General features: G+C 42.7%; 1 protein-coding gene across 4 annotated transcripts in view; it reads right to left on the bottom strand.

Annotated features, from left to right (window-relative positions):
- The window catches only part of PTPN4 (protein tyrosine phosphatase non-receptor type 4), a 209,023-nt gene that overhangs the window by 28,199 nt on the left and 155,084 nt on the right, over positions 1 to 25,740 (bottom strand). For all 4 annotated transcript variants that reach the window (XM_088473641.1, XM_088473640.1, XM_088473638.1 and 1 more), the window contains 7 exons: positions 17,389 to 17,542; positions 16,721 to 16,804; positions 16,202 to 16,258; positions 15,033 to 15,189; positions 12,722 to 12,888; positions 8,443 to 8,533; positions 2,209 to 2,270 (listed from right to left, as the gene is read on the bottom strand). In XM_088473641.1, coding sequence (XP_088329767.1) covers positions 2,209 to 2,270; positions 8,443 to 8,533; positions 12,722 to 12,888; positions 15,033 to 15,189; positions 16,202 to 16,258; positions 16,721 to 16,804; positions 17,389 to 17,542 — 772 coding nt within the window. The remainder of the gene's footprint in view (positions 1 to 2,208; positions 2,271 to 8,442; positions 8,534 to 12,721; positions 12,889 to 15,032; positions 15,190 to 16,201; positions 16,259 to 16,720; positions 16,805 to 17,388; positions 17,543 to 25,740) is intronic.

Raw genomic sequence — 25,740 nt, 5'->3', positions numbered from 1 at the left:
TGAAGAACCAAAATCATTCAATAAAGCAGATGGTGAGAGTTATTTTATTTGTTTGATATTATGTATATGTGTGTATATGTGTATCAGGTTTTTTAATCACTCTTAAGAGCAGTGCAGAATATATTGTAGCTGTCTCCTGTTGGAAGCAGAAAATCTGGATTTTGGGCAAATCTTCAGATTGTCTGGGGTTATCAGATAATTAAAAAATTTGAGTGGTATAAAATAAAGTAGTTATGTAAGGTCTTATGAGCAGGGCCCTCTAACCTCTTGTACTTCTCCCTACTTTAGGGCCTGATTCAGACCCACTCGCGAGCGGCTGTCCGCTCGCAAGTGGGTCGATGTTGTGCACTGAGCATGCGCACGACGGAGGGAGCTCCGTCGTGCGCATGCGCCCGATGCGACGAGCGAAGGACTTTCCTTCGCTCGTTGTGTCTGATCAAAGGGGGCGTGCTGTCGATGTTGATTGACAGCACGCCCCCTTTGGTGGGCGTGCCAGGGGCGTGCCTCCCTGACGGGGGCGTTCCCAAGGGAACGCCTACCGTCAGAAGCCGGCCCACTGACATCACTAGTGATGTCAGTGGGAGTGATTTTGGCTCTGATAGAGCCAAAATCACTCCGGGCCTTGCGGTTGAAAACCTCAACCGCAGGCTCCGGCTCGCAGTGGCGATGGTCGCGATGGTCACGACCATCGCGGCCATCAAACTGCACGCTCATATAGGCTGTGGGTGGTGACCCACAGCTATACGAGCGTCCAGGAGGACGCTCCATAATTATGGAGGGCGGCCCTCATTCAGAGCGTGCGCTCTGCTCAGAGCGTACGGCTCTGAATGAGGGCCTTAGTTTCATCTACTTCTTACTCACCACTAGGGCACCTAACACTTGGCTGCTTATGCTCTGTTGCTTATCTGGGTGTTATGGTCACTAATGTAGCAATATATATTATCCATGTCCTGGTCCTGTATTGTATTGTTCTGTAAATCGCTTGTCTACAACTTGTTTATGTGCTTTGTAAGGCACTGCGGAACATTTGTGCCGCCATATAAATAAGTGATGATAATAATAATAATAATACAGGTTGAGTCTCCGATATCCAAAATGCTTGGGACCAGAGGTATTTTGGATAACGGAATATTCCGTATTTTGGAATATTTGCATATCATAATGAAATATCTTGGGATTGGTACCCAAATATACACACAGAATGCATTTATGTGTCCTATACACCTTATACACACAGCCTGCAGGTCATTTTGTACAATATTTTCAATAATTTTGTGGCTCAAACAAAGTTTGTATACATACATAAAATTCAGTTATGTTTCATACACACCCTATACACAGAGCCTGAAGGTAATTTTATACAATATTTTTAATAATTTGTGCTTTAGACAAAGTTTGTGTACATTGAACCATCAAAAACCAAAGGTTTCATTATCTCAGTCATGCCAAAATGATTCCGTATTTCGGAATATTCCGTATTTCGGAATATTTGGATATGGGAGACTCAACCTGTAATAATAAAGTTGCAAGAAAGGAACACACTTTGGATTTCCGTAAGCACAAGCATAATTAGTGGTTCTGCTCATTTTTAAAGTGAACATACTATACTATTAGGGGAATTCAATATGGAGCGAAAACTCAGTTTTTGCGTTAATATCGCACCTATGACGTCATTATCGCAGGTTTTAGTTTTACACTGTATTCAATTTCAAAGACTTTTCGCAGGTTCGAAAAGTCTTTGAAAAAAAACGGGGATAACTTTTCACCCCTGGATGGGTGGCGAAAATAAGTGCAGAATTGGGGTTTAGGGGTGCAGGCTTAAAAAAAATAGCCTGCACCCCTGGGAATGACATTTTAAAAAGAACTGTGTCTTTCATTTGCAGGCTAAAACGGGGGTACCCATAGTGATACCCCATGTTTTTACATCTTTAGGGGGGTCCTACAATTTTTTCCAGGAAAATTTCGTAGTTTATCGCAAATCCCACTTCGCCAGGTCCCGTTTTCGTAGATTTTATATTGAATAAGGGGATAAAGCGGGCGCGCGCCCGATACTTTATCCCTGAAAAATCTCCGATGTGGAGCGAAAAGTCCAGCACGGACTTTTCGCTCCCATATTGAATACCCCTCTATGTGTATCTTTGCACTAGACAGAGATGTGTAAACCTAGTGTAATCACCCTGAACATGGGAGCAGGTACATGACACTCACATTGATATAATTTGCATTGATGTAATCATCGCCAGCATGTAAAATGACCCGTGTAGCATCATCTACAAAGACAAAAGCACAGAATAGGACTGTTAATCAGAGATATGGGAGCCCCATCTGACGAAAGGCTCATACACACTTAACGATATGCTCCATGAGTGGTATCATTAAATATTACCCCTGCACTGCCAGGCTCAATGTCGTTAACGACATTGAGCATACACACTGAACGATATCGTTCAGTGACGGCACCCTCCCTCATCCCCGTACTTGCAGAACCCGACGATACCGTCAGGTTGCCCATACAGGCGATGAAAGACATCGTTAACGATCCGCGGGAGCGTGCATCGATAACGATGTCTTGCATACACACTGGATGATATTGAACGTGATGAACTATAACGATATCGTTCATATTGTCCAACTTATTGTCTAGTGTGTATGCGGCATTACAACAGTTATAAATCTGTCTTTATTAAACTGACAAATAAACAACAGCACATAGTGAAGATGTGAGAAAACAAAGCACTGATAATAGGGGAAATTAGTTTAAGTTGGGGCACAAGGGGCAATGTGCCCCGGGCCCCCCTCTCTCAGGGGGCCTCCCAGGCTTTCATTACAGCTGCAGAGCAGTATTGCACTGTGAGTTGGAGAAGAGGAGAGATAGGTGGAGTCCGAGCAGGGGGCTGGGCTACACGGGACTGTACAGTCAAGGCAGCAGTTAATCAAAAGCTGGACCTTGGAGACCTGGCTGTCCACGTACCCTTACCCCCAACCGATACCCTAACAGCCTAACACTAATACCCAAACATCCTTAAACCCCCACCCTAAGAAACCCCTAACCCTATCTCCCTAACACTAACCTTTAACTCTAATACCTTAGCACTAATACCCAAACAACCTTAACCTTAATCCACAACCCTAACCCTAAATGGGCAGACTAGAAGGGCCAAATGGTTCTTATCTGCCATCAAATTCTATGTTCATGTTTCTATGGGAGAAAAAGGAGAGCAACAGCTGCAGACAGTGTGTACCACCCAGAGTGATGAGGACAATCAAGCACCCAAGGTAAGAGGAACGCTATTTATCGCTATGTAAGCATGTGTGTGTATATATATATGTGTGTGTGTGTGTGCGCGTGCGTGTCAGTATTTACGTGTGACAGTATGTATGTGTATAATTGTGTGACTATGTATAAATGTATAGATAGATGTATGTGTATATGTGTGAGTCAGTATGTATGTAAAGATACCACCCAACCATCACGATTTTGGTGGGACAGTCCTGCTCTTTGGGTACGGTCCTGCCTGTGGATATCAGTGTCCCACGGGGAAGAAGGGTAGGGAGGGAACCCTCTTACCTGCTGTGTGCGCTATGCTGGGGCAGTCCAGCAGCTGGGGAAGCAATCTACACGCCCCCCAGCGTGAAATGAAGGTGTGATGTGAGACCACACCAACTTTTTATGTGCGCGTTGAAGACTTGCGAACAAGGACCCGATCCCAGCATCCAAAATGTTGCTCTTTAGGGCCCCCATTCTTAAGTGCCCTGGGCCCCACAAAGCCTTAATTAAGCTTTGAATTGCGCTCCTTCAACGTTATAGATAACACATTTTTTTTTAAGGATTTCCCTTCACTGGAACTAGTGCGTACCATGAAAAGCAGAAAACAAACTTTATATTTGGCAGCACCCATCTGGGCTGGAAGTTGTCACCTGGCATTGCCAAACCCAGATTCATCTGTCAAGGGCCCAGATGGTAAAGAATGAGTTTTGACTACTCAAGTGTCCAATGACGCTCACTGAGCTCTTCAATACAACCCGATCTACTACTAATGTTTGACTATGGAGATTACTTAGCTGTATACTTTGTTTTATTTACCTGCTAGCGATGGGCGTGGCTAAAATGGGCAAACATACTAATCAGAATGGATGTCGCATATGTTTTGCCATGTAATACATCTCCTTTCAGGTTTCAGTTATGTTAGTCCTCCTTTTTACACTAAGCACTAACTTTTGTACTGACTTTTTTCTCCAATTTAGCACATTGTATTATGCATTTAGAGCCTGACTCAGCACGGATAGCAATTGCGATCGTAGCTGCATAAATGCACGCAATGCAGGTGCGAAAATATGCTAATGCCTGCCACAGCTCAGCCAGCATAGAGACACCCATTGCTGCTTTCTCCGCAATACCTCGCAGTTCTGCGCATACATTGATAACATTGAAGCACATCGGCCCCTCACGCACAATTAAAGAAGGTCTGACCCGTCGTAAGAAATTGCAAGTCTTGTCGCACGCAGAAGGCTCTCAAGCTGCATAAGCAATCGAAGTGGCTAATTTATGCATGCCCATGCAATGGCGTTCAAACGTACAGGCACGTCTACATTTCTATAACCACTCCCCCGTCACCACCCCATTACGCTCACAGCCTTGTCACTCACTCTGCGATGGACTGCTCTCTGCGTGCTTAATCGATGTGCGATCCCTGCACATGCGCAGTGCATACGCAATGGCTAACAATCACTCAATCTGCGTACGTAGTTACAATTGCAATCGCTGATGAATCAGGCCCTTAGTCTCTTTTACAGTAGTTTAATATGCTTATTTATATTAAGCTCATTTGATTTGTCTACATTGGAGAAGTGTTTTCTTAGCCTTTATAACCATTGGTAATTATTTGGAGAAACATATCAACCGTCTTGCTCTAACCAACACTGGGGAAGATGTATGAAGCTCTGAAAAGTGATAAAGTGCAGAGTGATAAACGATCAACCACTCAGCTCCCAATTGTCATGTTACAGGCTGGGTTTGAAAAATGACAGTTGGGAGCTGATTGCTTGGTCGGTAATCACTCTGCACTTTATCACTTTTCAGAGCTTCATACATCTGCCCCAGGGCTGTTATTCTGCCCCAGGGCTGTTTTCTGGACCTGAGACTAAGGTGTTGTTTTTACTTGTGTTTCCTTCTGCTATTAATTATGAGCAGGCAGGGCTATATTTCAGCCGGAATGTTGTTCTGGAAGTTCATGTGAAAAATTATGTAAACCAGAATGGTGTTCCGGAGCCACCTAAAAAATTTTAATTTTAATTTGATATTTGCTGCATAGTACAGCACAGCTTACGCTGGAGGAAATACAGTATGGCCACTGACTGCAGCACAGCTTGCCTTCTTGCCAGATTCCGCAATGACCACTGCCAGCACTAGTCAGCAGCAGTGCACTTAGGAACAAGCAGCGTTCGAGGTGGCAGACAAACTGTATTATTGTCCCCAGGAGTGCAAGCTGCTCTGTACTATGTTCAGGGCTCACATCATTTTGATGACCTCTGATCCCACCATCCCCAGGTGTGCCTCTGCTTCCCCCCCTACCCAGGTGTGCCTCTGACCTCACCCAACCATGTGTGCGCCTCTGACCCCCATACCCATCTGTGCGCCTCTGACCACCCACACTACCCGTGTGTGCGCCTCTGACCACCCACCCTACCCGTGTGTGCGCCTCTGACCACCCACCCTACCCGTGTGTGCGCCTCTGACCACCCACACTCCCCATGTGCGCCTCTGACCACCCACACTCCCCATGTGCGCCTCTGACCACCCACACTCCCCATGTGCGCCTCTGACCACCCACACTCCCCATGTGCGCCTCTGACCACCCACACTCCCCATGTGCGCCTCTGACCACCCACACTACCCATGTGCGCCCCTGACCACCCACACTACCCATGTGTGCGCCCCTGACCACCCACACTACCCATGTGTGCGCCTCTGACCACCCACACTACCCATGTGTGCGCCTCTGACCACCCACACTACCCATGTGCGCCTCTGACCACCCACACTACCCATGTGCGCCTCTGACCACCCACACTACCCATGTGCGCCTCTGACCACCCACACTACCCATGTGCGCCCCTGACCACCCACACTACCCATGTGTGCCTCTGACCACCCACACTACCCATGTGCGCCTCTGACCACCCACACTACCCATGTGCGTCTCTGACCAGCCCCACCCATGTGTGCCTGTGCCACCCACTAGCCATTTGTGCTTTGACCCCCCTCACCACACCAATGTGTGCCTCTGAACTACCCTTCCCATGTGTTCGACTGACTCCAACCTACCCATGTGTTTCTCTGGACCACTCTACCCATGTGTGCGCCTCTGAACCACCCTTCCCATCAATGTATTTTATGTGGTTCATAAGTTTTACATTTTTTATGTATATCTGTTTTTTTTTATTTTTTTATGTGGATCTGGCATTTTTTAGTTTTTTTTTGCAGATCTGGCTTTTTCAATGTATTTTATGTGGATCTGGCTTTTTTTTTTTTTTTATATGGATCTGGCCTTTTCAATATTAAAATGGATCCTGCTTTTCCTATATATGTAGAATCAGTGTTACTTTCCCTATATATTTAGTATAGATTCTGGTTTCCTGTTGGTGTGTGTTTTCTCTCCTATATTTCTATATTTGTATAGTTTTATATAATATATGATATACTGACATACTGTAACACCCACCGCCACAGCTGTGCCATGTCCTTAGGGTACACTGCAGTGGTTGCTCTCACATTTTTTCTAATTCTTCATTCCAACCTTTTTAGTTAGTTTGTTAGTATTTATGGACTAGGCGCGGGATGTAGTGGATCTGCTGGCGGACGGAATGCCGGCCGACTATATACAGACGCCGGAATCCCACCGCCCGGCAAAATGCAGATGGCGCTATCCCGAAGGGGATCAGGATACTGGTGTCAGCATCTTGACCGCCGGAATCCCGAACAATGAATCTGGGTAAGTATGCGCGGATAGCCCGGGGTAGGGGAGGTTAGGCACCCCAGGCAGGTCAGGGATAGGCACCACTAAGGGAGGGTTAGGGTAGGGAGAGGGTTGTTACTTACCACTGCCGTCCGGATTCTCCATCTTCAGAGTTACACTGTCAGCCCCTGGTATTTCAGACTCAACCCACTAGGCGTACCTCATTGTGTTTGGTGTGAGTGTTGGGACTGTTTTAATTTCTGTTTTTTTCTGTCTTTTTGCTTTATTGTTTTTCTTACAAATTTTTTTTTTAGTTGCACATTAGACAATAGGTTATGTATTTGAGGCTTTTTATTGTTTCTTTGTACTGTTGAGGTCTGTAGTGTTCCTTTACATATTTTGCCACCTAAATTTCTTGTTTTATGTCAACCGTATTGTCTGCGAATGTCTGATGTAATACCATAGATTATTTAAGCTTGTAGTTCAATCCACAATTTAAAACTCAGGTCTCTAGGAAAGTTTGTCTCCTGGAGACTCATTTAATGGATAGCAAGGTGTTATCCCTTAAGCGACCTTGGGTGGGATGGTCCTTTCAATCTACTTCTAGTGGAGTATCTGTTCTTATTAGTAAATCCTTCAGTTTTGTCTGCCACAAAGTGTAGGTGGATCCATTAGGGCTATTTGTTTTTCCTTGTCTGAATGACAGTTTTTGTTAAATTTCCTATGTTTGGGATCAAACGTGTGATTGTCATTTGCTACCATACATTACCAAATTTTAATTCCAAAAAGCCAACTAGGTGGATGGTTGGAAGAAAATTGGTCTAGTGTATGGTCAGCTTTAGAAGGTAGGAATAAACGACAAAATGATACCCCTTTCAGGCATAAATATCCGGGTTTGTGCCAATGCACGCACACCAACCCGGGTCTAGACCATGCGTGAAAGGGGCCAACCTGGATCGGAGTCCCGTGTTATTCCCAGGTCAGACCTGGGTCGTCTGTAGTGCGAATGGCATAACCCGGGTCACGATGACCTAGGTCATGCCTAAAAGGCTCAGATTGTCCAGCTCAGTGGCACTTGGAAATTACATCATCTCCAAGCATCCACTGTTACTTGACAGAAGACCTGGGTCACTGTAAGACCCCGGTCCGATGTGAAGGGTGACGACCCGGGAATAACTCGGATCGCCACCCATGTGTATAAGGGTTGCCCAGCTTCAATCCGTGCTCTGTGTCCCGTGTCCGAGCTGGCTTAAAGCCGGGGCTTTATGTCTGAAAGTGGTATTATCTGGGAGAAAGAGGAGGAAAATGAGTGGAGAGTGATCGACAAAGTGGAAGGAAGGAAAGTGGAGAAAGAAAAGAGTGTAAAGAGGATTAAAGAATTATATAACAGGAGCAGAAAAACAACGGGTCCAGTTACAATTTCAGTATCATACAGAAGGATGTGTTCTGTGCACGGAGGACATTACAACAAGATCATCACACTTACAAGGCGATATATCTCTGTATCGATTTTTGGAAATATTTTGAGGTAATTTGGCACAAGACATGGTCATTCCGGGCTTTTTTCTGTACAGTTGCTGAATGGGAGAAAGACAAGAAAATGACATTGTAGTGAACACATGAAACCAAATCTGTGGAAGACAAAGCTAGATTTAGGTGTGTCATTTACTACATTCTAATAGAAAAAAAGGACCAACCGAGTGCATACAGCCACACATAGGGCCTGATTCAGAGCCGCTGGTAAGCGGCCGCTCGTTCGCTCCGAGCGATGTTCGCACATCCAAGCATGCGTATGGGTCATAATGCGCATGCGCCAACCAGTCATTGTGGTCGGAAATCGAGCACTCGCAAAATAGCGAGTGCCTGCTAATTTGAGTGACAGGATGAGGCGTTTGTGGGTGGTAACAGGGGAAGGTGCTTGAAAACGGGGAGTGGTGATCCAAACGCAGGCGTGCCAAAAGGTCAAAATGGGCGTTTTAAGGGTGTGCATAATTAACAAAGCAGCGTCATCGACCACGTCACTTGGTTGTTTCTTAGCCTGAACTGTTCGCATGATTGCGGTAGGAAAATCCTACCACAAGCACTGCGAGCAGTTCAGATGCCTTTCGATGTACTTGATTAATCAAATAAATAGCGGAGATGACGTAGGATGCGAGCGGCCAGGGGGCGTCTTTACAAAATAGCGAGCGCATGTTTCGTTCGCTCGCTCAGACAGAGGCGTCAACAGACCGCAAAGAGCGAGCGCTCAATATAAATAGCCGGCCCCTTTTTCTGAACGAGCGAGCGCAAATAGCGTCCGGCTCTGAATCAGGCCCATAGTCTGACCAAGCATTAAACTACTCATTAAAGCCTACAGGGTAGTTTAGCTAAAACTTCTAAAAATGAAAAGTGGAGGTGTTTTTCTTCTCAACCAATCACATTAATTTCTATAATGCATCCTAGAAAATGTCAGAATCTGGTTGCTATCTACCCCTATGTTTCTATGTAAATAAAATGCCACATATGAGAGTTCATAATGACTAATGTATAGCACAGTATATATTTTCACAAGATTAAATAAAAAAACCTTGTAATGTGGCATACCAGGGGAACCGTATAGTATCTAAGGATATGCAGACCTTTGTGGTTAATTTTTTAAATAATATTTAAATGTTAAAGACTTGCATATAATTTCTTTAAAATAAACTAAATACCTATCTTAATTAGGTAGTAAAATAAACTATTTATTTGCATTTTGTATTGCAGTTGTGGACATTAGTAGTAGATCGGGTTGTATTGAAGAGCTCAGTGAGCGTCATTGGACACTTGAGTAGTCAAAACTCATTCTTTACCATCTGGGCCCTTGACAGATGAATCTGGGTTTGGCAATGCCAGGTGACAACTTCCAGCCCAGATGGGTGCTGCCAATTATAAAGTTTGTTTTCTGCTTTCATGGTACGCATTAGTTCCAGTGAAGGGAAATCCTTAAAAAAAATGTGTTCTCTATAACGTTGAAGGAGCGCAATTCAAAGCTTAATTAAGGCTTTGTGGGGCCCAGGGCACTAAAGAATGGGGGCCCTAAAGAGTCTCCCATGCAGAAAAGTGCGTATGTCAGGAAGAGGAGCAATCCTTTGCTGGTACCACACTGAAAGGGCAGAGATATGCACCTTCAGTGTAGCAAGGAGGAGACCAAGGTCTAAACCCACTTGCAGGAAAGCCAACACTCTGGGTATCCTAAACACTTGGGGGTCGTAACCTCTGAAACGACACCATTCAAAGGAGGTATGCCACACTCTCCTATATTATTATTATTTATGTTATAGTTTTTAGCCAAGAAAACAGACAGAGCTAGCATACAGTCGCAAACAAATGCAGAAAATAATATCTGCCCTTAATGGCACTTCCTTAAATCAACTACAGAGACTTAACGTCTAGTAGGACAAAAAGTGCCACATACACTGACCACCAACCAGAGGAGAGGTATGTAGGGGGATCCGTACTCTGCACTGCCTGTGGAGATCAGCGACACGCAGCCAGGAGAATGACCATCGAAGAACTCATGGGGAGGCGGAGCCAGAAACAGGAAGCTGTCACAGATCAAGCCAGACCACAGTGGAAAGGCGTGTCCAGCAGCGGGGAGGAGCTGGCTGTTAGACAAGGAAGGCTGCCTCCCCTGGCCAGGGTTTAATCCAAAAAACTCCAGTCCCAAGTGGCTTAGTGTGGACGCAGGACTCAGTGCCTGGCCACGCTTGCTGTCATCCCCAGGGTGTCCCCCAACCCTGGAGGTTAAAGACTGCGTCTTGGCACGCACCACCGCGGTGCAAGTCGCTTACCTGCACCCCTTAGTGTTCAGCCGCAGTCTAGGAATCCTCCGGGGACCCTGCTAGCCAAGACCCCTAAGGCCCGCCGAGAGGCACAGATCAGTACCGGCGTCTCAGCACTAGCGGGGTGATTATGCGGCCGTACGAACTTCCACTGGACTGTTCACGCTGACCGCACTTAGTAACAGCCCCACTGCAATACAGTGACCCGACTCCGGCCGGACACCAAACGAAACGAAGGCGCTTCCGGCCCGGGGCAGGGTGTAGAGGGAGGCCCCGTTGCATCCTTGGAGAAAAAAATTTAACTACATGGTGCCCGGATGTCTTCGTCATCACCTATACCCCAAGGTTTCCTGTGGACATTCTATGGACCCTGAAGTAGAAAGAGAAATTTCCTCCATGGTCATACACATATCCAGTCGGGTCAACCAATCTTTGATAGTAGGGGGTGTCACTGATCTAACAAGTATAACTGCCTTAGTGGCATCGTTCCTATGTCTTAAAAGAGATTTTTTTATACTTGGAGATAGGCCAAGATATTAAATCCAAAACTCCAGTCCATCAGGTAACCCTTCCCCAACAATATCTTTAGCAATTTGGATGACTTGTTTCCAAAAAAAGGACAATGAAGGGCAAAGTCGCCATATATGAAAAGGCGAGCCCAAACTCCCATTGCACCTCCAACATAGATTGGAAAGACTGATATTACTCAATAAAATGGGACATCTTTTTGGGAACACAGCGTTTCAAAGGGAGTCAAATCTCTAATCAAGACACCAGGTGTATTAGTCTTCCTAACATAGTCAACTTTTTGTTTATATTTGTATTTAAACGAAAAGAGTGATTTTTTTTTTTAGCATTTAAAAAAAAAACTAACTAATCAGTAATTTTATAAATTTTTACAGCTCTAAATATTCTTTGGGACAGTAACATATATACTGTTACCCAATTTTTTTTTTATTTGTTTGGGGTACAGGATGATTTGCACATTTAAAAAAAAAATAAAAATTACGTGTGTTTTTACTGGAAAAATTACTTCAACCAATTTTTTTCAAATGGATAACGCGGTAATCAGGAGCGCGCATACCTGCGTTAATAAGAAAATGGTTGTAACTGTTGCTGTAGTTTTCCCTGCAAAATGCTTGCTCTTAACTGAAAATGCCCCAAGTGTCATTTAAATTCTATTTATTCCAAAAAGTGATGTTAAAAGTCTTTAATGCATACTTGCCTACTTTTGAAAAAGCATTTCAGGGAGATTGTGAAAGCAACACCTATGAGCACGGTGGTAACGTGGGCGTGTACTGCTACATCTGAGAGGTGTGTCATAAAATTGATTTACATCCACATGTAAATGAGCCCCAAAGCAGTTAGTAAGATCTACTTGTTGATGAAAACACACTGATACTTCTCAGAAAATACATGTAACCATAGGGATCATTGTGCCTTATAACCAATACAGGGAAATTATACTAATGATCCCATTTGAATGCATATATCTCTCTTTTTTCTTTTAAATAACATTGTCATAATGGGGGTAAGGTGAAATAAGGGCGAGATTGGTAGACTATTCAGGAGGACAGGGAGATTGCTGCTATTTCAGGGAGTCTCCCTGACAATGAGGGAGAGTTGGCAAGTATGCTTTAATGGAATACCTTAAATGTAATTTTGAACCCCCCAAAAAAAGAATATGTATTTAGTGAACATAATGTAATTCCTATCCGGAGTACTCCACTTTTAGAGTACCCCCAAATACCCTTGTTTAGTTAAAGCTAGTAGTTGTGAGCCCAAAACCTCCTTACAGTCATCCAGATCCTATGAACATAAAGAAATTTACATGTACCCAGCATTTGGAGATCTTGTAGAAATGATGTTTGTGATACAATATTTTAAGTCACTGAACAGTAGTAACAATTTCTATTATACAGATCCACAATACAGTGAGACAGATAGAATGGTGATTCTTACATCGAACTGTACCAGGACTGTTCCATTAGGCAGACCCTCCGCTAACTGAATCATTGATTCCCTCAGCGCGTCATTGTCTGAATGAATGCCGTCTATGGACGTCTTTTCAGGGATATACTGGAAATCTGGCTCATTCTCCATCCGCTCTTCAATTATGTCATAGACAGCTGAGAATATAAACACACAAACATAAGAACATCTGCTAACACAATATGGTCTTATTTAACGTTTTATAGAAAGCTTAACAATTGTTATAAGAAACAAATAATAGTTTATTCACCCACAGTTTAATCTCCCATTTTCTGCCGAATGCCTGTGGGACTTTGACAGACATTCAGTCGCAATGATAATCTGATCTGATGTGAAATATATACTTCTAAGAATAATAATCAAAATGTGATGTTAGCAGGAAAAGCACAGAATAGATTTTAGGTTTTAGAGTAATAATAGTTTAATAAAGGCATAAGTAACTTTCTCGAAGGTACAGTATAAGAAACATTTTTTGGTATTATCCTTGTGCAATAGAATGGTTATCAAGATGGATTTAAAATGTGCCCTATAGCAAATGTTATACACGTATTATAGGATAATTTTGCTCAAGATACACAGCTAAAACCTCTCTAAAACACAAACGTAATAAAAATAAAAATACCACAGTAAAGTGAGAATAAACTTTGCAATAAAAGGTAACTTCAACTGGACTTATTTTAGTATATAGAATGATTTAAAATTATTGATCTTAGTTTATTGTGTCCTTATTACAGAAATAAAGTGTATGCTGCTGCAGTTTGTAAACATATACTGATCTGAAACATAATCCAGACCTTTATCAAGGGAATTTGAACAGGAAAAACTTAGGGCTTCCACAGCCCCCTCCTACTTCCACAGCTCCTCCTTGTCAACAGACCCTAATGTCCACGGCTCCCTCCTGCTCCACTGCTCCTAAGGTAAAACCTATATTCAAATGTCAAACAGTATTTTTAGCTACCTGTGTGACTGAAACGCGTTGGATTTGATATGCCTAGACTGACCAAGATCTTCCTATACCACCACCTGTAATATTCCTGGCTAGGGGACAAAGGACAGAATAGGAACTGGACACCTCGACATCCTGCTGAACCATGGAAAACTAAAAAGGTACAACTGGAAGTGGCCACATGCTGGAATATAGCAAATATATATAGCAGACTTGGCCACAAAAAGAACCAGAAGAAACCATGGAGCACTACCAAACTTGAAATATGTGGAGTAGGTAATTAAAAGCAAAATGTAAGCATATGCACATTGTAATTACAGTACACTCTTATCCGTTACATTTCGGCAATTACTGCAAGTGGCTAAAACTTTAACTAAATCCTGGCAAACTCAGCAGAAAAATAGACTTGGAACAACAAACAGACAAGAATGAGAAAGACCTAATCTAAACTATGTGGTGAGAGGATTGTGTATAAACAGATGCTCTTAAACACCAATGAGCTGGTGCATGTTCCTAATTCAGAGGTGGACACAATGCCGATGTTTTTGCAGTTGAGAGATTATCGGTAGTATGCATATGACTCAAGTTTCATTACTGACAGCAGTCACAGCGAGGATATGGACGCAGTGTTGGAGTGTTTGTGGGAGGTAACGGGGGAGTGGCGGATAAAGTGCAGGCATGTCGCAACCGTTTCAGGGGTGTACCCAGTAATAATGGCTCCGGCATCCCAGTTCCCACGACCATAGGGTTGCTCAGATGGTCATTTATTGACCAATATGCAGCCAATGGTTGCGTCCTGGCAAACTTGATAAGCAGTCATTGGGCGTCTCAATACAAAGGTGACATCTACATATTTTGCAAGAGTGTGACACAAGGGATCACAGCTGAGAAGCCATTTGTGCCCACCTCTGAATCAGGCCCTGAAACTCACATACAAAACAGGTACTTCAAGATCATTTTGCTCAAGGTTCAATTTACTAAATCATATTGTGTTATGATTTTTCACCTTCTTTGTCATCCTTTATTTAGTTGAATAAATAATGACAAAGTAAAACCTGTTATGCTTCAGCAATATTTTAGTACTTGGTGAGGTCTAAATGATTGCTACTTCTGTCCTGATATGTAAACACACAGATTTGAACTAGGGTGTAATTTCTTTTGTACATCACTATTTCAGTAAATAATGCCTATAAGCTTTAAAAAAAAAGGCCAAATGTATACTACATCACTGTGCTAGTTCTCTCTTTGGCCCTGTTACAACATGATTTGCTTCCAGCTAGAGTAATTAAATCAAATAACACGCCAGGCCCTTCTGTCAGGTTAGCACACACTCACCATTAGGTCGCACTAGTAGAACAAGCTCCCCCGAGTGTCTCTCACAACTTGCCTTTATAAACATGACAACTTGGTCGTGAGTGTGCTCCGAAATGTCCCGTCCATTGATCAGTACAACCTGATCTCCTTCATTAAGACGGGGGACACACAAATCAGCCTATATTGGGGGATACATGATACACATCAGACCTGCTCACCACAAATGTCTGAAGTACTGTACATATATTTGCATTAATAGATTTAAGTAGGATGTAGCTGTTTAACTGCTTTGTATGGATAAATGATCACAAAGTTTACATTGTTTCTGCTTTACTATTGTAGTATGGGACACTTTGCCTAATATGCTGCATTCTTCTTATCCTCATATATATCATTTTAACGCTATGTGAGAATATGCTAGAAGCAATTGATAGACTCCAATCTTTCTTCATATAGCTGGACAGATAATAGTTAATTACTAAAGGACATATTATCTAGGACACTCAAGTCTGACTCCAGTATAGTAGAAGCCTTTTATCTTGGCTACGGCCAAGAATTAAACTAACTCCGCTTGGATCATGGATATTAATCTTATTATCATATATTAACCTTCCCCCAAATCAGGAACTTGGGGCGTGGCCCAGAGTTTTGGGATGGATGAGCATATCATAATTTGGGGGTTGGATATGATGCCATTAGGCATCAGGATCGGAAAACATGGTGGCAAACATCCCTACACAGAGAAATTATATAAACCTCTTGCCAGCATATTCAGTCCCTTCTGTTAGGCACAAGTAATGAAGGGATATCTTTGAGGATGAAGCAAACATACAGAGGGTTACTGGTAAATTGAGAACTAAAGGGGCATACACACTAGACGATGTGCTGAAAGATATTGGTGAAAGATATTGGGTGAACGATAGCGTTAAGTGACGTCATCCTCCCACTGAACAGGCACTTTCTGACGATATCCTCAAATTGGCCTGCATGTTTGCACGACAGCAAACATTGTTAATGACCCGCCGGAGCGCGCATCATTGGTTGTTTGGTGCATACACACTGGACAATACATATAGTTATCTTACACTGGACAATACGAACACGATATAGTTATCTTTTATCGACTAGTGTGTATGCCCCATTAGACCCAGCACAGAGACCTAACACAAATACACATAAAAGCCACATACCGAGGTTCCAGGAGCCACCCTAGACACTATGACTGGCATTTTCTGATCATAGCCGCCCTGTAGGGAAACAGATCAGTGTAATTTATATATGACACAATGTTTACTTTTGTACAGAATGTCTAATTGCGTAATGTGGATCAAAAGCCAAAGAGATTCCCCACTATCCCCTATTACGACATACAAAAACAAGGTTGGCGATAATCTATGACTTTTTGCACAAAATACAATGGTGCAGATGTATGAAGCTCTGGAAAGTGATAAAGTGCAGAGTGATAACCGTCCAGCCACTCAGCTCCCTACTGTCATGTTACAGGCTGTGTTTGAAAAATGTCAGTTGGGAGCTGATTGGCTGGTCGTTTATCACTCTCCACTTTATCACTTCACAGACCTTCATACATCTGCCCCAATATGTGCTAAATGCATTTCTTTCCTTGACTAAACACCACAGATCATTCACTGCTCTTCTCTTTTCCTGATGACAATGAAGCACACAGAGGTTTAAGAAACAAGGCCACTCACCTTAACATTGAAACCAAACCGCCCATCCTCATCTGGCCTCATTCTAATCAATACGAGATTGTCATGGGGTACAAGGCCGTTGGGCTGCGAAAATATACATGAGGGAATTAGGGCAGCACAAAATTACTTTATAAAGATTCTGCTGTGCATGGGCGATACAGGAGTTCTTCCTCATGAGTCTATGTTGCAGTATGAACAGTGAATATATAAGAGACTCTACAGTGACTTATTCTCCATGAGAAAACTGGCTGAAGTAGGACAGCAATAGGAGGCGACGCACGGGTATAATTCTAATTGGTGGCTATAAAAACACAGGGACAGAAATTATCCCTATACTAAATGGGAAATTAAAAATGAAGCAGTGACATGGCTTATGTACCTGTGCCTCGAAACTAAATGACGACAGAGGTGTTGGGTGTGGGGCAGAGAGGGTTAGGCTACAAAAAGGGAGGGTGAGGGGGAGAAGGGAAAGTATACTTACCCTACCCGTCGGGATACCGACCATCGGGATGCTGCTGTCGGTATTTTGACAGGAGGCATCCCGACTGCCGGTATTACATAACCATTCCCTCTGAATCAGGCCCAATGTCCACAGAAAAAAACAGAAGTTCTGCAAAATCTACTTTAGAAAGGGACTGTGGAGAAGGGAAAACGGGAGGCAGACTCACCGTGGACCTTTCAGGAGACCAAAGAGGATCGCACCCTTCATTAATGTGGTTTTCCAGGTCTTGTTGGGAGTGGTAGATTTGGTTCACACTGTTCTTTTTAGACTGTTTTGGTGGCAGCGCAGGGGGAGGAGCTTCAACTGAATTGTCTTGTGAACTAAAGTGTGAAATAATCAAAATCTCAATCCTTGAAAATTCTGTTATGATCATGAAAACCCAAAGCTCTGCATCTGAAAAGTTCCAGAATAAAAACATGCTCTATTCCTATTATTTGTTCAATACCCCATCATATGTAAAAGGTCTATGGTACATATTAAAGAACTACCAATACACTAATAAATATAGAAGCTGATGCAGAGTTGAACATATGCCTGTTTCCATAGTATGTCTTGCATATACTCATATTGCTAATGCACAGAAAATATATTCAGGGAAATATGAGAAAGCAGAGTCATACACATTCTTATCGCATCTATACTTAAAACGGAAAGGCAGAACGGAGTTGGGAAGGGGCATTGTCACTTACGAAAAGTTCAATAAGGGCCAAACCAAAATGTGAATATACTTCTTTTATGACCCATATCTTTGCACTTAGTATAGGGAAGGTGAGAGTACATCGGATGATGACTTGTAGGAAACCAGACATGCTATACATACATCTTGAGAGCTCCGCATATGCACACGTTTCTTTTGATTAGTGCACACCCGTTTTATTTCCAACTATGCATCAGCTCCAATGTGTCTTGTGGGGTTCAGCGTGATGTCAGCGTGGAGGCATTGCCATGGTCTGATAAGCTAAAAATTGACAGATAAGGTTATTGTAACTAGAACTATTACAGGTTGAGTCTCCCATATCCAAAATGCTTGGGACCAGGGGTATTTTGGATATCGGAATATTCCGTATTTTGGAATAATTGCATATTATAATGAAATGTCTTGGAAATGGGACCCAAATATACACACAGAATGCATTTATGTGTTATATACACCTTATACACACAGCCTGCAGGTCATTTTAGACAATATTTTTTATAATTTTGTGCATCAAAAAAAGTTTGTGTACATACATGAAATTCATTTATGTTTCATATACACCTTATACACACAGCCTGAAGGTTATTTTATACAATCTTTTTAATAATTTGTGCCTTGGACAAAGTTTATGTACATTAAACCATCAAAAATCAAAGGTTTCATTATCTCAGTCATGCTGAAAATATTCCGTATTTCGGAATATTTGGATATGGGAGACTCAACCTGTATATACATTCCCATGTACTAGGCATGACTAGGAAAGATTATTAAGTGTATTTAAAGGTGTAGTACTACGGTTATTAACTTATTACCAATATACAACTCCTGATTAAACAGCCAAGTTGTGAGTTACATCCTGACACTGCTATATGATATCACATCCCTGATCAAACATGGAAATATGATACAAGTTCACCAATGTTCTGTATATGTACACACACACACATACATATGTATAGGTTACTTCTTAACACTGTGTACATAAGTAGTATAAATATAAACAAAATAACCAAACTATTCTAGGTAACAGAATTAGATGGTGTGTTGCTACCCCCCTGAAAGCCCACCAACTGCTCCACTTCCCTAAAGGCCACTCTTTTGCACCGGGTGGTAACTGACATTCAATATATCTGCCTTGTTTTTACTGCGCACAGGAATGGTGTCTGCATGCCGAAGCCTCCAGAGACACAACCTGCAATAGGTATGTGCACTCCCAGATTGTGTTTAAGAGAGCACTGTGCATTGTATATGCAGATATGTCCACATACATCTTATCCTACAAGTTGCATTACACAACGCGTGAGCGCCGTGAGACTCGGTAGTACCGAGCGTCTTTTCATGAGAATTTTTACCTTCAAATGCGTCTTATTCGCTAAGTGATGCAAATACCACGCACAAGCAGCTTATGCTGAATAACATTAAATGTAGCATGCCTATATTCTGTGTCCGACTGTGGGTGTATATGAGTGCAAAATGCTATATTACAGTGTCAGCGGCTGTGACACTAACATAGCAAAGAATATTGGGGAGATTAAATTAGCCACTAATTGAACACACTGCCCAATTCAATTAGCTGCAGGAACCCCGCACGCTAAACAGAGGGTGGAATTTTCTTCGCAGTCTCAGGAGAGGCTTCTACATTTAACGTGCGGGGAAACCCATAGATTCCAGCATTTTGAGCATTAAACCATGGTTGACCGCGCAGGGAAAATGCTTATTAATTGAATATCTCAGACCGTGAAACCCAGAGCTTTTCCCTGCATGGCTAATTGAATCCTCCCTATAACTCAATTCAAAATAAATCTGTCAGAGGTCCCATGTGTGTGTTTTTTTTTCCAAACATCTTTTTATTGAAGAATGGAGTTTGTGCTATGCACAGTGAACTGAGGGTGAGCAGTCACAGCCAGAGTCCCTATACCCTGAAAGAGAGAGAGTGAAACAGAGCCCTGTGTGAGGCTCTCTATCCTCAGACTGCCTGTTGCTATTGCAGCGCAGGCTAAGCCCGGGGAGTGAGACAACACCAGTGCCTGTAGGAAGAAGAAAAAATACCTGAGCTGCTACTGAATGCTGGGTGACCAGCTTTGGAGGGTTGCGTTCTACCTCCATCCCCTCAATATTCAGGAGATAGGAACTCGGGCTGTGACCGCTCACCCTCAGTTCACTGTGCATAGCACAAACTCTGGGCAGCAGCACCCCAGCCCAATCATCCTCCCTTCCACCACTATCCTACACCTCATTGTTTAGACACTCTCAATGAGCCTGGGACTTCTCACTATCTGCCTGCAAAACTATGTAACAGGCATACGTCTGATAGGATCGCTCAACAGCAGATGTCATTCCTTTCTTCCTTACCGCCATATACTCACAGCAGGTCCACTCACACACAATTCACTGCAGACGCACATGAGGTACAGCAGCCACTTGTGATTGCGAGGTTAATGGGGGTAACCCATTTCATGAACTTTTTATCCATGTCTCTGATCGTACTGATCTCTATCCGTAAGCAGATAGAACTTTGTACACAGGAGCATTACAACTAATACCATTGATTGCCTAGGACAGTGGTTCCCAAACTTTTTTGAATCACGGCGCTCTAGTGTATCAGTACTGTTTTCACGGCACCCCTAAGCCAAAAGTTTGTTAATGAGAAATTCAGAAAAAAAATGTAGTGAAGTAGTACAGTGAAGTAAACTGTGCTTACTGGTCAACCTTAGGTTTGGTTATATAGTGGTGGACAGGTTTGAGCTGCTGTTTGTCCACATATTTACATTACATTGACCATAAAGAATTTGATTTGGTGCTGTACCACCAACCTGAGGCACTCCTGCAAGTGTCCCAAGGCACCCCAGGGTGCCACGGCACACAGTTTCGGAACCACTGGTCTAGGACATAAATATAGTCTTTATTCAGTATGACTTGCCGGTATAATGCACTACTGAGTTAACAAGCTCTTATTGAATATTAATTGAGCATACTTGTCGTACTGATTTTTATGTTCCTTTTGTAATTATTTGGTCTCTAATTGTTAGGCATAAATGTGTACACTGGAGTATTACAGTTTAAACCACTGACTGACTACCTAGGACACAAACACATTTATTCAGTGTGAATTGCTTATATATTTAATTATTGTAGTAATAACCTCTTATTGAACATTATTTGAATTCATCTGTTGCACTTATTTTTGTGTTCTATTTGAGATGATTTTGATCTCCAATTGTTCCCATGCAATGTTGTTTACACAGGGGTATTTTGCTCTATGCTATTAATTGTCCAGGATATACCTGTCACTTTGTGTAAATGGTATCACAAAAGACAATTGTGTCTTTTCTGGAAGCCACTATAATTGACGAGCTGCATATATCACTGTATTTAGTATCTTCCTTTTTGATATTGCCGGGGAGACTGCGGTTTATTTTTAGAAATTATTCCTATTGATTTGCATAAAATCATATCCTATATACAATTTTCGCCAGGGGATAGTAATCTTTCAGCTTATATGTTGATTATATTTTTCATATTTTAGATTATCTGTAATATGCTTGACTACTCTTCCCAATTTGATTATCAATACTTACTACTATATGCATAAATCTGTAGATAATATATCTATACACTTGTGAAGTCTGAATAACAGTGTTATTTCAGCACTTTTGGGACACAGAATATTTCATCAGGACGAGACAGCAATTATTTGTCTCTGTGTTGCATTTTTTATTGTATTTGGTGTGAGCTTTTTTTCTCTCATCTCTTAAACATATTTTATTGAAAGTTATATTTATATCAAGTAAGACTAAAACTTATCACATATGATGGATTAGTACCCCATAAAGGAGAGTACTATGTTTCTTACTCTTCACCTGTATATACTCTTACCTACTCTGAAGGGAGCACCTCCGTGAACTATCCATGATCATTATTTCGGAATAACCTCATATCACGGTAGTATATCCATAATTTCCATTCTTTCTTTGCATTTTCGTCTTTAAAATGGTTTTTTCACCAGTGCTCAGGTCGTGCCCCATTTTCCCCTTCCTACCACATTTCTGAACAGTCAGGGAATACACAGCACCAGTAAAGAGCAGTTGCCCCAGTAGAGAAGGTAGATTCTCCCAGGTGTACCAGGCAGCAAAAGTATGTCAATACTTAGTCCAGTATCAGCGGTCCAGCAGCTAAATAGGCTCCGGAAAGGGGCAGCATGCGAGAGACACTGTCCCGATCAGCAAACTCCAAGATGCTACAGGTGTCCATTCAGCAGCCAAACGCCGACAGGGAGAGAGTATGCACCCGGAGAGTCACCACACTCTTAGATCCCAACCCAAGGTGGGGGCAGAGGGAGATGCCCGTTGCAGTGGGATAATGTAAAAAGAGAGCCTGAGAGAGCAGTGTTGAGGCAGCTTAGAGCAAAACCTCTTGGACAGCAAATGGAGTGTTTTGCCCCAAGAAGGCCACGCTGTTGTGGCCAGACTCCGGGGATGAAAATATTGCCTCGTCCTGGCATAAACTTATTTCCATTGTGTGCTGTCAAGCTTCCCCCTCCTAGTATTCCAAAATTGATGGTGGTAAGACAGTTTAGGAGTGTATTAGTAGCCTAACTGGCCATGTAAGGAATGGAGCACATCTGAAATGTGTCCATCTCGAATGCACCCCACCGAAGTACCGATTTTTTTTCTTAATATCAAGTTTACAGAAAGCTTTTTCAAGTTTACACATCACACACGTAAAGACCATTAAGAAATTTGGAAGACAATATATCAGCAAATATATGGAGCAGGAACCTCCTAATCGGTCCCTGTCGCAACATGGGTAAATTAGATTTCTATTTATATTTTTTATTCCTATTCATATTGTGCTACATTGCAGTTTTGATATTTCATCTTGTCTACTTGTACTTGGCACATGTGTATTTTAGTATATATGATGTTTATCTCTGTTCTGTGGGATCTGTTGTTTTATTCTCCAGATATTGTTGAGGGATATTTTCAAATCTCTCACACTATAGAATTCACACAATTTTTTCTGTGCAATCGTATTTTCATATTGATGTACAGTAGTTGTAAAACAAAAAAATCACAACAGCAACCTCTCTCTCTCTGAGCTGCCTCAGGTTGTCAGGAAATAACGCAGTGTACTATTCTAATATTGTACTGTATTTTATTTCATTCTTGATATGTAGAATGTAAATTTTACTTTGCTGTTCAAAAACAGATTTAAAAAACAAATGTTTTTTATATATACAGCACCTTGCAAAAGTATTTTGTTGCCTCACAACCTGGAATTAAAATAGATTGTTTGAAGGTGTGCATCATTTCATTCACAGAACATGCCCACAACTGTGAAGTTGTGTTTTTTTCATATTGTGAATCAAACAACATTTAGGACAACATAACAGAAAACTTCAGCGTGCATAACTATTCACCCCCCTAAAGTCAGTACTTTGTCGAGCCACCTTTTGCGGCAATTACAGCTGCAAGTCGCTTTGGATAAGTCTCTATGAGCTTGCCACATCTTGCCCCTGGGATTTTTGCCCATTCCTCAAGGCAAAACTGCTCCAGCTCCTTCATGTTGGATGGTTTCCGCTTGTGAACAGCAATCTTCAAGTCTGACCACAGATTCTCAATTGGATTGAGATCTGGGCTTTGACTAGGCCATTCCAACACATTTAAATGTTTCCCCTTAAACCACTCGAGTGTTGCTTTAGCAGTATGCTTCGGGTCATTGTCCTGCTGGAAGGTGAACCTCCGTCCCAGTCTCAAATCCCAGGCAGACTGAAATAGGTTTTGCTCAAGAATATCCCTGTATTTAGCACCATCCATCTTTGCCTCGACTTGAATCAGTTTCCCAGTCCCTGCTGCTGAAAAACATCCCCACAGCATGATGCTGCCACCACCATGTTTCACTGTGGTGATGGTGTTCCTGGGGTGATGGGATGTGTTGGGTTTGCGCCAGACGTAGCGTTTTCCTTGGTGGCCGAAAAGTAACATTTTATTCTCATCTGACCAGAGCACCTTCCTCCATACATTTGGGGAGTCGCCCACATGCTTTTTGGCAAACTCAAATCGTGTCTTCTTATTTTTATCACTAAGTAATGGCTTTTTTCTGGCTACTCTTCCATAAAGTACTCAGAAAAAAAACCTTCCATTGACCTCGGCCAATGTGCAGCAAGTGATTCCTTTGTGGGGCACTCTTTTATAATAAATTAATTGATATAATTGATATCAGGAAATATACATAATTACAGTATAACATTTAATCGGTTCCCTCTTTAAAGAGATTGAGGATTATTGTAATTGTAAAGCGCAACGGAATATGCTGCGCTATATAAGAAACTGTTAATAAATAAATAATAATAATTATTTTGACTTTGAGTGTGAAAATATGACAGTCACCCATCAGTAAAGCCACCAAAAACATATGGTTACTCTGCACAGTTTGTCCCATCTCTCATTTGGACAATTAGAACTGTCAAAGAACAACGGTTCAGGTCCTTCACAGATATGGACTATAGGGGAGAAGAAAACTCAATGAGAACTTACCTAGAGTTTTCTCCGACAACATATGGGAGATCCGCATAACAAGCAAAGGAATAGTCTATGGCCTGAGGAGACTAATAATGAACCTTCTGGTCATCTCTAGACTATCTAATATATAAAATGGGGGGTGAAATAAAGAGTATTATATCTGGGTGTCAATCTCCTGCCCCAATTCCAGGCTATACTAGGATCTTGGAAACAAATTAGAAAGGAACCTAAACTTTATAAACAGACTTCCTGCAAACAAACGGTGTGAGAGATTGTATATACATATAGAGGTGTCCTCATGCATCTTTGCCGCTTTTGCATGGCACGAGTCACGTACTCATAAGCGGGTAAGCACGCTGTGTTCGCACCCGCGACGCCATAGCATTGCATGCTGCGAACACAGCAAGCGGCATGGCGCACATACCCATGGCTAATCGAATGGCGCGATGCGTGCGCACGTTTGTAGCGCGATCGGCAAAGTTGCAAGACACATTTATACACGCAATAAGCTCTTCATGATCTATTGTACAATATTTATACACTGCAAAAATGGCCAGCACTAAGGAGGCCTGTCTGCTGAAGGTATGGGGTGTGCAGCTGGGTACTTAGGAACTTAACAAAAAGAGGGGGTCATTCAGACCTGTTTGCGAGCAAAGGACGCTCGCAAACGGGTTGATGTTGCCCCACTGCGCATGCGCACGACGGAGGGAGCTCAGTCATGCGCATGCTCGAGACCCGGATAGCGACGGGCTCTCCGTCGCTCCGGGTCTTGCACCAAAGGGGGCGTGCTGTCGATGTTGATTGACAGCACGCCCCCTTTGGTGGGCGTGCCGGGGGCGTGACTGCCAGACGGAGGCATTCCCATGGGAACGCCTACCGTCTGAGTCCGGCCCCACTGACATCAGTAATGATGTCAGTGGGAGTGATTTTGGCTCTGATAGAGCCAAAATCACTCCTGGGCTTGCGGAAGCGAGACCCTACCGCAGGGTCTCGTCGCAAGCCCGATGGTCGCGATGGTCTTTGACCATCGCGACCATCTTTTTGGCCGCTCGCATAAGCTGTGGGTGGTCACCCACAGCTATGCGAGCGGCCAGGAGGCCGCTCCAAATTTAGCTGGGACGGCCCTGATTCAGAGCGAGCGCTCTGGTCAGAGCGTTCAGCTCTGAATCAGGCCCAGAGTTCCAATAGGTAACAATATGAAAAGGGGTGGTCCAATGCTTCTCCGACTTCATGAAAGTTGATGACGTGTGTCATATGCAAAGGTTCATGATACTGTACTGACAAATAAAAAATAAATATA

Source organism: Taudactylus pleione, unplaced genomic scaffold, assembly GCF_031769625.1.
Source record: "Taudactylus pleione unplaced genomic scaffold, aTauple2 ptg000138l, whole genome shotgun sequence".
In the NCBI taxonomy this organism is placed as follows: Eukaryota; Metazoa; Chordata; class Amphibia; order Anura; family Myobatrachidae; genus Taudactylus; species Taudactylus pleione.
The sequence above is the reverse complement of the archived record's forward strand: the minus strand, read 5'-3'. Positions and strand labels throughout refer to the sequence as shown.